This window comes from Triticum dicoccoides, chromosome 3A (genome assembly GCF_002162155.2).
Source record: "Triticum dicoccoides isolate Atlit2015 ecotype Zavitan chromosome 3A, WEW_v2.0, whole genome shotgun sequence".
NCBI classification, from domain to species: domain Eukaryota; kingdom Viridiplantae; phylum Streptophyta; class Magnoliopsida; order Poales; family Poaceae; genus Triticum; species Triticum dicoccoides.
This window is the reverse complement of record NC_041384.1, coordinates 553,159,779-553,173,953: the sequence shown is the minus strand read 5'-3', so window position 1 is coordinate 553,173,953 and position 14,175 is coordinate 553,159,779. Positions and strand designations below refer to the sequence as shown.

At 45.7% G+C, this 14,175-nt stretch overlaps 1 protein-coding gene across 1 annotated transcript; it reads left to right on the top strand.

Moving 5' to 3' along the window:
• Nucleotides 1-8,748: 8,748 nt before the first annotated feature.
• On the top strand, nt 8,749-10,211 carry LOC119269146. The gene is made up of 2 exons (XM_037550914.1): nt 8,749-9,110; nt 9,282-10,211. Exons 1-2 carry the CDS (start codon nt 8,822-8,824, stop codon nt 10,001-10,003), a joined length of 1,011 nt encoding a protein of 336 aa, XP_037406811.1. The 5' UTR covers nt 8,749-8,821; the 3' UTR covers nt 10,004-10,211.
• The last annotated feature ends 3,964 nt before the right edge of the window (nt 10,212-14,175 follow it).

Sequence of the window (14,175 nt, the reverse complement as noted above, 5' to 3'; positions counted from 1 at the left end):
ACATATCCGTATCGCCAAGCTTACCTTCCATGCCAAGGAAAGTCCCTTCCGGACACGGGACAAAGTCTTCAATCTTGTATCGTCATAGTCCAGGAGTCCGGCCGAAGGTATAGTCCGGCCATCCGGACACCCCCTAATCTAGGACTCCCTCAATCTCTATCAGATCTCACTTTCGTAAGTGGCCGTGAAGGGATTGACAACCCCTAAGCGCATTGGTTGCGTTGAGCTATTGTTTTTGTGTAGGTACGAGGGACTCGAGCGTAGCTTCCTACTGGATTGGTACCTTGGTTCTCAAAAACTAAGGGAAATACTTACGCTACTTTGCTACATCATCCCTTCCTCTTCGGGGAAATCCAACGCAGTGCTCAAGAGGTAGCAAGAAGAATTTCTGGGGCCGTTGCCGGGGAGTCTGTGCAAAAGTCAACATACCAAGTACCCATCACAATCCCTATCTCCCGCATTACATTATTTTCTATTTGCCTCTCGTTTTCCTCTCCCCCACTTCACCCTTGCCGTTTTATTCGCCCTCTCTCTCTATCCTCCCTCTCTATTTGCCTATTTTGCCCGTTTGCTCTTGTTTGCTCGTGTGTTGGATTGCTTGTTTGTCGCGATGGCTCAAGATAATACTAAATTGTGTGACTTCACCAATACTAATAATAATGATTTCCTTAGCACTCCGATTGCTCCTCTTACCGATGCTGAATCTTGTGAAATTAATACTGCTTTGTTGAATCTTTTCATGAAAGATCTGTTCTCCGGCCTTCCTAGTGAAGATGCCACTACACATCTTAATAGCTTCGTTGATTTGTGTGACATGCAAAAGAAAAAAAATGTCGATAATGATATTGTTAAATTGAAGCTATTTCCTTTTTCGCTTAGAGATCGTGCTAAAGCTTGGTTTTCATCTTTGCCTAAAAATAGTATTGATTCATGGAACAAGTGCAAAGATGCTTTTATCTCTAAGTATTTTCCTCCCGCTAAGATCATCTCTCTTAGAAACGATATTATGAATTTTAAACAACTTGATCATGAACATGTTGCACAAGCTTGGGAGAGAATGAAATTAATGATACGTAATTGCCCTACTCATGGTTTGAATTTGTGGATGATTATACAAAAATTTTATGCCGGATTGAATTTTGCTTCTAGAAATCTTTTAGATTCGGCTGCGGGAGGCACTTTTATGGAAATCACTTTAGGAGAAGCCACTAAACTCCTAGATAATATTATGATTAATTATTCTCAATGGCATACTGAAAGATCTACTAAAAAGGTGCATGCGATAGAAGAAATTAATGTTTTGAGTGGAAAGATGGATGAACTTATGAAATTATTTGCTAATAAGAGTGTTTCTTCTGATCCTAATGATGTTCCCTTGTCTACTTTGATTGAGAATAATAATGAACATATGGATGTGAATTTTGTTGGTAGGAACAATTTTGGTAACAACGCGTATAGAGGAAATTTTAATCCTAGGCCTTACCCTAGTAATCCCTCTAATAATTATGGTAATTCCTACAATGCCCTCTGATTTTGAATCTAATATTAAAGAATTTATTCTTCGCAAAAGAATTTTAATGCATTGAAGAAAAATTACTTAAGATTGATGATTTGGCTAGGAACGTTGATAGAATTGCTCTTGATCTTGATTCTTTGAAACTTAGATCTATTCCACCTAAGCATGATATCAATGAGTCTCTCAAAGCCATGAGAATTTCCATTCACGAGTGCAAAGAAAGAACCGCTAGGATGCATGCTAAGAAAGATGCCTTTATAAAAGCGTGGTCTTCTAGTTCCTATGAAAATAATGATGAAGATCTAAAAGTTATTGATGTGTCCCCTATTAAATCTTTGTTTTGCAGTATGAATCTTGATAATGATGGGACTGAATATGATCCACCTTTACCTAGAAGGCGTTCTAAGAATTCAGAATTTGTTGATCTTGATGCTAAATTTGATAAAAGTGGGATTGAAGAAATTAAAACCCTAGATGTTGCTAAACCCACTATTATGGATTTAAAGGAATTTAACTATGAAAATTGCTCTTTGATTGATTGTATTTCCTTGTTGCAATCCGTGCTAAAATCTCCTCACGCTTATAGTCAAAATAAAGCGTTTACTAAACATATCATTGATGTCTTGATGCAATCTTATGAAGAAAAACTTGAATTGGAAGTTTCTATCCCTAGGAAACTTTATGATGAGTGGGAACCAACTATTAAAATTAAATTTAAAAATTATGAGTTTTATCCTTTGTGTGATTTGGGTGCTAGTGTCTCTACTATTCCCAAAACTTTGTGTGATTTACTAGATTTCCGTGATTTTGATGATTGCTATCTAAACTTGCATCTTGCGGATTCCACTATTAAGAAACCTATGGGAAGAATTAATGATGTTCTTATTGTTGCTAATAGGAATTATGTGCCCGTAGATTTTATCGTTCTTGATATAGATTGTAGTCCTTCTTGCCCTATTATTCTTGATAGACCTTTTCTTAGAACGGTTGGTGCAATTATTGATATGAAAGAAGGGAATATTAGATTTCAATTTCCATTAAAAAAGGGCATGGAACACTTCCCTAGAAAGAAAATAAAATTACCATATGAATCTATCATCAGAGCCACTTATGGATTGCCTACCAAAGATAGCAATACCTAGATCTATTCTTGCTTGTTATGCCTAGCTAGGGGCGTTAAACGATAGCGCTTGTTGGGAGGCAACCCAATTTTATATTTATTCCTTTCTTTTTGCTCCTGTTTAGAAATAAATAAATAAATTATCTAGCCTCTATTTTGGTTGTGTTTTTTGTGTTTAATTAGTGTTTGTGCCAAGTAGAACCGTTGGGAAGACTTGGGGAAAGTCTTGTTGAACTTGCTGTAAAAAACAGAAACTTTAGCGCTCACAAGAACTGCTGTCATTTTTAATTGGAAAGTTCTATTTAGTTAATTCTTTTTGCATATGATTAATAGATAACGTCCTCACGTCCAGAAATTTATTTTAGAATTTTTGGGGTTCCAGATCTTGCGCTAGCTATAGATTACTACAGACTGTTCTGTTTTTAACAGATTCTGTTTTTCGTGTGTTGTTTGCTTATTTTGATGAATCTATGGCTAGTAAAATAGTTTATAATCCATAGAGAAGTTGGAATACAGTAGGTTTAACACCAATATAAATAAAGAATGAGTTCATTACAGTACCTTTAAGTGGTCTTTTGTTTTCTTTCGCTAACGGAGCTCACGAGTTTTCTACCTTATGTTTTGTGTTGTGAAGTTTTCGAGTTTTGGGTAAAGATTTGATGGATTATGGAACAAGGAGTGGCAAGAGCCTAAGCTTGGGGATGCCCATGGAACCCCCAAGATAATATAAGGACACCTAAAAGCCAAAGCTTGGGGATGCCCCGGAAGGCATCCCCTCTTTCGTCTACTTATATCGGTAACTTTACTTGGAGCTATATTTTTATTCACCACATGATATGTGTTTTGCTTGGAGCGTATTTTATGATTTGTGTCTTTGATTATTAGTTTACCACAATCATCCTTGATGTACACACCATTTGAGAGAGCCATACATGATTTGGAATTTGATAGAAAACTCTATGTACTTCACTTATATCTTTTGAGCTTTATAGTTTTGCTCTAGTGCTTCATTTATATCTTTTAGAGCACGGTGGTGGATTTGTGTTATAAAAACTATTGATCTCTCATGCTTCACTTAGATTATTTTGAGAGTCTTAATAGCATGGTAATTTTCTCAAAATCCTAAAATGCTTGGTATGCAAGATTAATAATAAAACTTTCGTATGAGTGTGTTGAATACTAAGAAGAAATTGATGCTTGATAATTGTTTTGAGTTATGAGGATGGTGATATTAGAGTCATGCTAGTTGAGTAGTTGTGAATTTGAGAAATTCTTGTGTTAAAGTTTGTGATTCCCGTAGCATGCACGTATGGTGAACCGTTATGTGATGAAGTCGGAGCATGATTTATTTATTGATTGTCTTCCTTATGAGTGGCGGTCGGGGACGAGCGATGGTCTTTTCCTACCAATCTATGCCCCTAGGAGTATGCACGTAATACTTTGCTTTGATAACTTCTAGATTTTTGCAATAAGTATATGAGTTCTTTATGACTAATGTTGAGTTCATAGATTATACACACTTTCCTTCCTTCCACCATTGCTAGCCTCTCTAATACCGTGCACTTTTCGCTGATATCATACACTCACCAAATACCTTCCTCAAAACAGCCACCATACCTACCTATCATGGCATTTCCATAGCCATTCCAAGATATATTGCCATACAACTTTGCACCGTTCCGTTCATTATGACACGCTCCATCATTTTCATATTGCTAGCATGATCATGTAGTTGACATCGTATTTGTGGCAAAGCCACCGTTCATAATTCTTTCATACATGTCACTCTTGATTCATTGCACATCCCGGTACACCGCCGGAGGCATTCATATAGAGTCATATATTGTTCTAAGAATCGAGTTGTAATTCATGAGTTGTAAGTAAATAAAGTGTGATGATCATCATTATTAGAGCGTTGTCCCGGTGATGAACGGATGATGGAGACTATAATTCCCCCACAAGTTGGGATGAGACTCCGGACGAAAAAAAAGAGAAGAGGCCATAAAAAAGGAGAAAAGCCCAAATAAAAAAATGAGAGAAAAAGAGAGAAGGGACAATGTTACTATCCTTTTACCACACTTGTGTTTCAAAGTAGCACCATGATCTTCATGATAGAGAGTCTCTCATTATGTCACTTTCATATACTATTGGGAATTTTTCATTATAGAACTTGGCTTGTATATTCCAATGATGGGATTCCTCAAAATGCCCTAGGTCTTCGTGAGCAAGCGAGTTGGATGCACACCCACTTAGTTTCTTTTGAGCTTTCATATACTTATAGCTCTAGTGCATCCGTTGCATGGCAATCCCTACTCACTCACATTGATATCCATTGATGGGCATCTCCATAGCCCGTTGATACGTCTGGTTGATGTGAGACTATCTTCTCCCTTTTTGTCTTCTCCACAACCATCATTCTATTCCACCTATAGTGCTATATCCATGGCTCACGCTCATGTATTGCGTGAAGATCGAAAAAGTTTTGAAAATGTCAAAAGTATGAAACAATTGCTTGGCTTGTCATCGGGGTTGTGCATGATTTAAATAATTTGTGTGGTGAAGATAGAGCATAGCCAGACTATATGATTTTGTAGGGATAGCTTTCTTTGGCCATGATATTTTGAGAAGACATAATTGCTTTGTTAGTATGCTTGAAGTATTATTATTTTTATATCAATATGAACTTTTGTCTTGAATCTTTCGAATCTGAATATTCATACCACAATTAAGAAGATTTACATTGAAATTATGCCAAGTAGCACTCCGCATCAAAAATTTTGTTTTTATCATTTACCTACTCGTGGACGAGCAGGAATTAAGCTTGGGGATGCTTGATACGTCTCCAACGTATCTATAATTTTTGATTGCTCCATGCTATATTATCTACTGTTTTAGACATTATTGGGCTTTATTTTCCACTTTTATATTATTTTTGGGACTAACCTATTAACCGGAGGCCCAGCCCAGAATTGTTGTTTTTTGCCTGTTTTAGGGTTTCGAAGAAAAGGAATATCAAACAGAGTCCAAACGGAATGAAACCTTCAGAAACGTGATTTTCTCATCAGATAAGATCCAAGAGACTTGGACCCTCCGTCAAGAAAGCTATGAGGTGCTCACGAGTGTAGGGGACGCCCCCTCCTAGGGCGCGCCCCCTTGCCTCATGGGCCCCTTGAAGCTCCACCGACGTACTTCTTCCTCCTATATATATCCACGTACCTCCAAACGATCGGGGACGGAGCCAAAAACCTAATTCCACCGTCGCAACTTTTTGTATCCATGAGATCCCATCTTAGGGCCTGTTCCGGAGCTCCGCCGGAGGAGGCATCGATCACGGAGGGCTTCTACATCATCATCCAAGCCCCTCCGATGAAGTGTGAGTAGTTTACTTCAGACCTACGGGTCCATAGCTAGTAGCTAGATGGCTTCTTCTCTCTTTTTGGATCTCAATACAATGTCCTCCCCCTCTCTCGTGGAGATCTATTCGATGTAATCTTCTTTTTGCGGTGTATTTGTTGAGACCGATGAATTGTGGGTTTATGATCAAGTGTATCTATGAATAATATTTGAATCTTCTCTGAATTCTTTTATGTATGATTGGTTATCTTTGCAAGTCTCTTCGAATTATTAGTTTGGTTTGGCCTACTAGATTGGTTGTTCTTGCCATGGGAGAAGTGCTTAGCTTTGGGTTCAATCTTGCGGTGTCCTTTCCCAGTGACAAATGGGGCAGCAAGGCACGTATTGTATTGTTGCCATCGAGGATAACAAGATGGGTTTTTATCATATTGCATGAAACTATCCCTCTACATCATGTCATCTTGCTTAAGGCGTTACTCTGTTTTTAACTTAATACTCTAGATGCATACTGGATAGCAGTCGATGAGTGGAGTAATAGTAGTAGATGCAGAATCATTTCGGTCTACTTGTCTCGGACGTGATGCCTATATACACGATCATACCTAGATATTCTCATAACTATGCTCAATTCTGTCAATTGCTCAACAATAATTTGTTCACCCACCGTAGAATACTTATGCTCTTGAGAGAAGCCACTAGTGAAACCTATGGCCCCCGGGTCTCTTTCTCATCATATCAATCTCCATCACTTTACTATTGCTTTGCTTTTACTTTATTTACTTTGCATCTCTATACCAAAAATACCAAAAAAATATTATTTATTATCTCTATCAGATCTCACTTTCGTAAGTGACCGTGAAGGGATTGACAACCCCTAAGCGCATTGGTTGCGTTGAGCTATTGTTTTTGTGTAGGTACGAGGGACTCGAGCGTAGCCTCCTATTGGATTGATACCTGGGTTCTCCAAAACTGAGGGAAATACTTACGCTACTTTGCTGCATCATCCCTTCCTCTTCGGGGAAATCCAACGCAGTGCTCAAGAGGTAGCAAGCTACATATGCAGTCGGGAGAGCACATGAGGAGGGCATCGAACTGATTGAAAAGTCTGAACCTTCTCATCCTCCTGCTCCCGTTCCTCACCCTTCTGCTACTTGTATCTCATCCCTCTACTGCTGATCCTCACCCCAAATTCCCCTTTGTATCCCTTAATTTGTACTCGATATTGGTACTGATCTGAGTGTCCGTCCCTTATCCAATGTTTGGGTCGTGACAATATGGTATTCAGAGCCGGCAAAAAATCACCACCCACTTCCTGCCTACCATATGTTCGACGAAATGTCCAGCCAACCAGAGGTGTTCACTGGTGGCGTTCTCCACGTCACCGTACACGGTACACCATGTGTACTACTCAGTCACTGAGGAGACCCTACAATAGGTGTTTGCCGGGTATGGTGTGGTGAAGGTCTTCGTGTTCCAGATAATCCATCATGTGGAGGAAGTGGTTCAGCTTCGATCAAGAGTCGGGGCGGCGCGAGCTCTCGCCTTGCATGGCTGGTGTGTCTATGAGCACGACTGCCTCCTCGACATCCAGGATGTGTCGTTGGAGTATAACGTGCACTTGTGCCCGCTGCTGGAGCTCAAGCAGACTGCAACCACGGCTGAGTACACGACGGCTTTCTGGGAATGAGTACATCGTGTGCTGGGTCTCAACTCCACCATAAGCATCAAGTGCTTCGTACACCAGTACGTCGAGGGCTTGCGCGCGGATATTCAAGCAGCCGTGCAGTCACAATCGCCGTCCAGCATCACCAAAGCAGTGTCCCTTGCTCGGATAAAGGAGGAGGAAATTGTGAAGAATGCGGCTAGGGCTGTTGAGGAGCTTGACGGCTATGTCGGCCATGGAGTTCAGGGCCTAATGCCTGAGGGGACCCTCACCGGCGTCTCCCCCAAGCTCGCTTCCCCTGTGGTGCGTGGTGCAGACCACGGAGTCGTCGCCATCAACACCAGCAGCCTTGCTGCTCCGACGCTAACCACATGCTCGACGGAGTGCCTGAATCGTGACGCTCGACTGCTCGCTCCTCTGGATCCCTTTGGTGGCGCAATGTCTTCAAGCGCTCCTCTAAATTAGAATTTGAACTCTGGTGGACTGTGGATATCAGAGTCCTCCTAACCATGTACTCAATTACATGTTGAGTCGCGTAAGTCTTGTGTTCTGATGGAGGAATGTTATAGTTGACCTTGGCCATTGATGCATGCGGGCGGCCGATCGAGTTCCTTCGCCGGGTGGGACTTCCGGTGACGGAAGTGATAATCTGGTGCCGGTGATATCTAGATTTCCGGTTGAGCTGACCGACCACCATGCATGCTAGCTGGATCCTTGGGTGGATGTGTAACTTTGGTCCAAATCTTTCCGGAGAAAGCAGCAGTGTAGCTCAGCTATCACGTTCTTGATACACTTCCGGAATGTAGACTTTGCGCTGGTCAAAGCACACGAAGCAACGGAGCTGCCATCATGCCGTGCATGCGCGCCAAAGCTGGATCCGAGCAGGTAGCTTGTGTAACCCCAAGTCGAGCCGACGACCCTTGCTTAATTTCAGCAACAGCAAGCATGTATGGTCACAGCGTCACTTTGTCCCCCCCTACGCCACTTCGCAAGTAAGCCACTTCGCCTCCAATTAAGCTCCCCGGCTAAAGTTACCACGCCACTTCCATCTCCCATAAGAATCCCCCGCTAGGCGCCACACAAACGCACACCACAACCATCGAAGGCCGGCTACAAACACACACTTGATCGAAGAAGGTAGCTCTTCACCAGCTCCATCGCCGTGGCAATGGCGCGGCGCGGCGGCATGGGTCAGCTGCTGGTGGCAGGATGCTGCCTCCTGGTGGCGCTCGCGCTGGCGTGCAGCGTGGCCTCGGCGCAAACGTCGCAGACTGGTCAGCCCATCAAGCTCCCGCCCAAGGCGACGTTCCAGACCATCACCATCCCCAAAAACAGCACCAAGCGCCTGTACGCGGTCACCTGCCACGAGAGGCGAGGAAAGCCCTGCGTCGTGTCCTGCCCAAGCCGATGCCCCAACAAGTGCCTCGCCTACTGCAAATACTGCATGGCATTCTGCGGTAAGTTGTTCCACGCCGGCCTGCTCAACTCTGTTATTCACCCCGATGCATATTACTTGTCGCTCAAACGGATATATCTACATCGTCGGGAGTATTAGCATTAGCTAGTTGATCTTGAGGATGAGATCCATCCCGTCAGTTTAGATGCTAACGCGTTGCATGTACAATTAGTGTGTGATCTCGTTCCGGGTAGCTCGTGCGGAGACCCTCGCTTCACCGGCGGGGACGGCAACACCTTCTACTTCCACGGCAAGAAGGACCAGGACTTCTGCATCGTCTCCGACGAGGCCCTCCACATCAACGCCCACTTCATCGGCAACCACAACCCTGCCATAAGGCGCAACTTCACGTGGATCCAGGCCATCGGCGTCAGCTTCGGCCAGCACCGCCTCTACGTCGGCGCTCGCAAGGCCGACGTCTGGGACGAGGAGGAGGACCACATCCACGTCATGCTGGACGGCGAGGCCGTCGACGTGGAGACCGTCAAGAACACCCGGTGGGTCTCCAAGGCCCTGCCCGCCTTGTCCGTCACGCGCATCGACACGGTGAACGCTGTCATGGTGGAGCTCGACGGCGTGTTCGGCATCTCGGTCAACGCGGTGCCGATCACCGAGGAGGACTCCCGGATCCACAACTACGGCAAGACCGGGAGCGACAGCCTCGTGCACCTCGACCTCGGCTTCAAGTTCCATTCCCTCACCAAGAACGTTGACGGCCTGCTCGGCCAGACCTACCAGCCGGAGTATGTCAGCAAGGTGGACATCAGCGCCAAGATGCCCATCATGGGCGGCGCGCCAAAGTACCTATCGTCAAGTCTTTTCTCCACGGATTGCGCCGTCTCCAAGTTCCGCGGCAACAACGTCGCCGGGCCTGTTGTCACCTTTGCCTCGTAAATCGTTCGCCCTTATGGACATGTAAGCACCCATTAATGCTACAATGGAATAAGTCGTAATTGGGGTATATATGTATACGTACACAAAAAGAAATACGTAGTAAGTTCGGAAAACATCGACCGGTGGTGCTTAAATCTTTCAAACATTGTAGAAAAAGATGTATTTCAATTGAATTGTGGTCGAGCAATGTTGAATTGTTTTTGATAAAACACGGCAGTTTATGTAGTAACTTATATGATATGCAGGGGCGGGCCCAGCATAACTCATGAGTATTCAGATGAAAACCGATTATTTTGGCAAAAACATTCGTGTATATAGCGTGTGTATGATGTATATCATCGAATATGAAGCCCATTCCCTATCCGGGGCCTTTAACGCCGTTTAGGCCTCGTTTGGATACGGTGTATTAGCAGAACTGATTTTCCGTCGACTCACATAACCGTGTAACAAACTTAAACCTTGTTTGGATTCCGCACGAAAAACATGGATAAGTAGGATTCAGTTTCCACAAAACCAGTAATATGCGTTTTCTGAAAAACGACTAATAGTTGTTTCTGTGAAAATACGATTGTAGAAACTCACGGCAACTGATTTCTCATTCCGCATCAAATTCATCAGCACGGTTTGTGCCTTACCGCACCTAAAACTCATTCAAACCCACCAGTCGGCATGCACGCCTATTGACTTTGACCACAAGCGCTCTACCGTCGGCCTGATCGAGCGGGAGCGGCCGCCGTCGTTCACGCGCGGCAACTCGTTGAAGGGAAGCGGCCGCCGTCGTGCACGCACGCCGAGGCGTCGAGTAAAAGCGGCCGCCGCCGTGCGCGAACGCCTCAGTCGTCGAGGGGAAGCGGCCGCTGCCGCCGTTCGCATGTGCCCGTGTTGTGTAGAGCAAGTGGTCGCCGCCGAGCGCGAACTCCTGAATCTCTAGGGGAAGCGGCGGCTGCGCACGGCGAGCCGTTGAGTGGAAGTCGTTGTCGTCGTCCGCACTTCAGCGGCGTCCCCTTGGTGAAGCCTTCAATGGAGGAGAGAGGAGCAGCAATCGGCGTCTAGGCCCTGATTCATCTAGGGCCGAGAAGGATGGAGCAGCGATGTCAGCGAGCAAAGGAAGGAGGAGGAAGCAGAGAGAGCCGAGGAGGAACTCGAGGGGAGCAGCTGCATATACGTACTTCAATGGATAAGCAATGACGGCCAATTTGGGGAAAGTGGCGAGCAAAGATTAACGAGTCACGGGGCTATCTACTTTCCTGCCAAACATAGTTTTTCATAAACTGATTATTCATAAAAACGTAGATAAAACCGACTTTCCTAGAAATCAGCTTAAAACGCATTTTCTACAATCCCATCGCTAATCTCCTCTATCCAAACAACCACTTAGAGGCATTCATGCAACCTTGTTTGGATTCCGCACGAAAAACATGGACAAGTAGGATTCAGTTTCCACAAAACCAGTAATATGCATTTTCTGAAAAACGACTAATAGTTGTTTATGTAAAAACACGATTGTAGAAACTCACGGCAACTGATTTCTCCTTCCGCATCAAATTCATCAGCACGGTTTGTGCCTTACCGCACCTGAAACTCATTCAAAGCCACCAGCCGGCATGCACGCCGATTGACTTTGAGCACAAGCGCTCTACCGTCGGCCTGGTCGAGCGGGAGCGGCCACCGTCGTTCACGCGCAGCAACTCGTTGAAGGGAAGCGGCCGCTGTCGTGCATGCACGCCGAGGCGTCGAGTAAAAGCGGCTGCCGCCGTGCGCGAACGCCTGAGTCGTCGAGGGGAAGCGGCCGCTGCCGCCGTTCGCATGTGCCGTGTTGTGTAGAGCAAGTGGTCGCCGCCGAGCGCGAACTCCTGAGTCTCTAGGGGAAGCGGCGGCTGCGCACGGCGAGCCGTAGAGTGGAAGTCGTTGCCGTCGTCCGCACTTCAGCGGCGTCCCCTTGGTGAAGCCTTCAATGGAGGAGAGAGGAGCAGCAATCGGCGTCTAGGCCCTGATTCATCTAGGGCCGAGAGGGATGGAGCAGCGATGTCAGCGAGCAAAGGAAGGAGGAGGAAGCAGAGAGGGCCGAGGAGGAACTCGAGGGGAGTAGCTGCATATACGTACTTCAATGGATAAGCAATGACGGCCAATTTGGGGAAAGTGGCGAGCAAAGATTAACGAGTCACGGGGCTATCTACTTTCCTGCCAAACATAGTTTTTCATAAACTGATTATTCATAAAAATGTAGATAAAACCGACTTTCCTAGAAATCAGCTTAAAACGCATTTTCTATAATCCCATCGCTAATCTCCTCTATCCAAACAACCACTTAGAGGCATTCATGCAACCTTGTTTGGATTCTGCACGAAAAACATGGACAAGTAGGATTCAGTTTCCACAAAACCAGTAATATGCGTTTTCTGAAAAACGACTAATAGTTGTTTTTGTGAAAACATGATTGTAGAAACTCACTGTAACTGATTTCTCCTTCCGCATCAAATTCATCAGCACGGTTTGTGCCTTACCGCACCTGAAACTCATTCAAAGCCACCAGTCGGCATGCATGCCGATTGACTTTGAGCACAAGCGCTCTACCGTCGGCCTGGTCGAGCGGGAGCGGCCGCCGTCGTTCACGCGCGGCAACTCGTTGAAGGGAAGCGGCCGTCGTCGTGCACGCACGTCGAGGCGTCGAGTAAAAGCGGCCGCCGCCGTGCGCGAACGCCTAAGTCGTCGAGGGGAAGCGGCCGCTGCCGCCGTTCGCATGTGCCGTGTTGTGTAGAGCAAGTGGTCGCCGCCGAGCGCGAACTCCTGAGTCTCTAGGGGAAGCGGCGGCTGCGCACGGCGAGCCGTTGAGTGGAAGTCGTTGCCGTCGTCCGCACTTCAGCGGCGTCCCCTTGGTGAAGCCTTCAATGGAGGAGAGAGGAGCAGCAATCAGCGTCTAGGCCCTGATTCATCTAGGGCCGAGAGGGATGGAGCAGTGATGTCAGCGAGCAAAGGAAGGAGGAGGAAGCAGAGAGGGCCGAGGAGGAACTCGAGGAGACCAGCTGCATATACGTACTTCAATGGATAAGCAATGGCGGCCAATTTGGGGAAAGTGGCGAGCAAAGATTAACGAGTCACGGGGCTATCTACTTTCCTGCCAAACATAGTTTTTCATAAACTAATTATTCATAAAAACGTAGATAAAACCGACTTTCCTAGAAATCAGCTTAAAACGCATTTTCTATAATCCCATCGCTAATCTCCTCTATCCAAACAACCACTTAGAGGCATTCATGCAACCTTGTTTGGATTCCGCACGAAAAACATGGACAAGTAGGATTCAGTTTCCACAAAACCAGTAATATGCGTTTTCTGAAAAACGACTAATAGTTGTTTTTGTGAAAACACGATTGTAGAAACTCACGGCAACTGATTTCTCCTTCCGCATCAAATTCATCAGCACGGTTTGTACCTTACCGCACCTGAAACTCATTCAAAGCCACCAGCCGGCATGCACGCCGATTGACTTTGAGCACAAGCGCTCTACCATCGGCTTGGTCGAGCAGGAGCGGCCGCCGTCGTTCACGCGCGGCAACTCGTTGAAGGGAAGCGGCCGCCGCCATGCACGCACGCCGAGGCATCGAGTAAAAGCGGCCGCCGCCGTGCGCGAACGCCTGAGTCGTCGAGGGGAAGCGGCCACTGCCGCCGTTCGCATGTACCGTGTTGTGTAGAGCAAGTGGTTGCCGCCGAGCGCGAACTCCTGAGTCTCTAGAGGAAGCGGCAGCTGCGCACGGCGAGCCGTTGAGTGGAAGTCGTTGCCGTCGTCCGCACTTTAGCGGCGTCCCCTTGGTGAAGCCTTCAATGGAGGAGAGAGGAGCAGCAATCGGCGTCTAGGCCCCGATTCATCTAGGGCCGAGAGAGATGGAGCAGCGATGTCAGCGAGCAAAGGAAGGAGGAGGAAGCAGAGAGGGCCGAGGAGGAACTCGAGGGGAGCAGCTGCATATACGTACTTCAATGGATAAGCAATGGCGGCCAATTTGGGGAAAGTGGCGAGCAAAGATTAACGAGTCACGGGGCTATCTACTTTCCTGCCAAACATAGTTTTTCATAAACTGATTATTCATAAAAATGTAGATAAAACCGACTTTCCTACAAATCAGCTTAAAACGCATTTTCTATAATCCCATCGCTAATCTCCTCTATCCAAACAA

What these genes read in the sequence shown, in the direction of transcription:
- LOC119269146 (XM_037550914.1), top strand. Translation starts at nt 8,822, where the DNA reads ATGGCGCGGCGCGGCGGCATGGGTCAGCTGCTGGTGGCAGGATGCTGC. An exon ending in ATACTGCATGGCATTCTGCG is followed by an intron (nt 9,111 to 9,281) that starts GTAAGTTGTTCC and finishes ATGTACAATTAG; the next exon opens with TGTGTGATCTCGTTCCGGGT.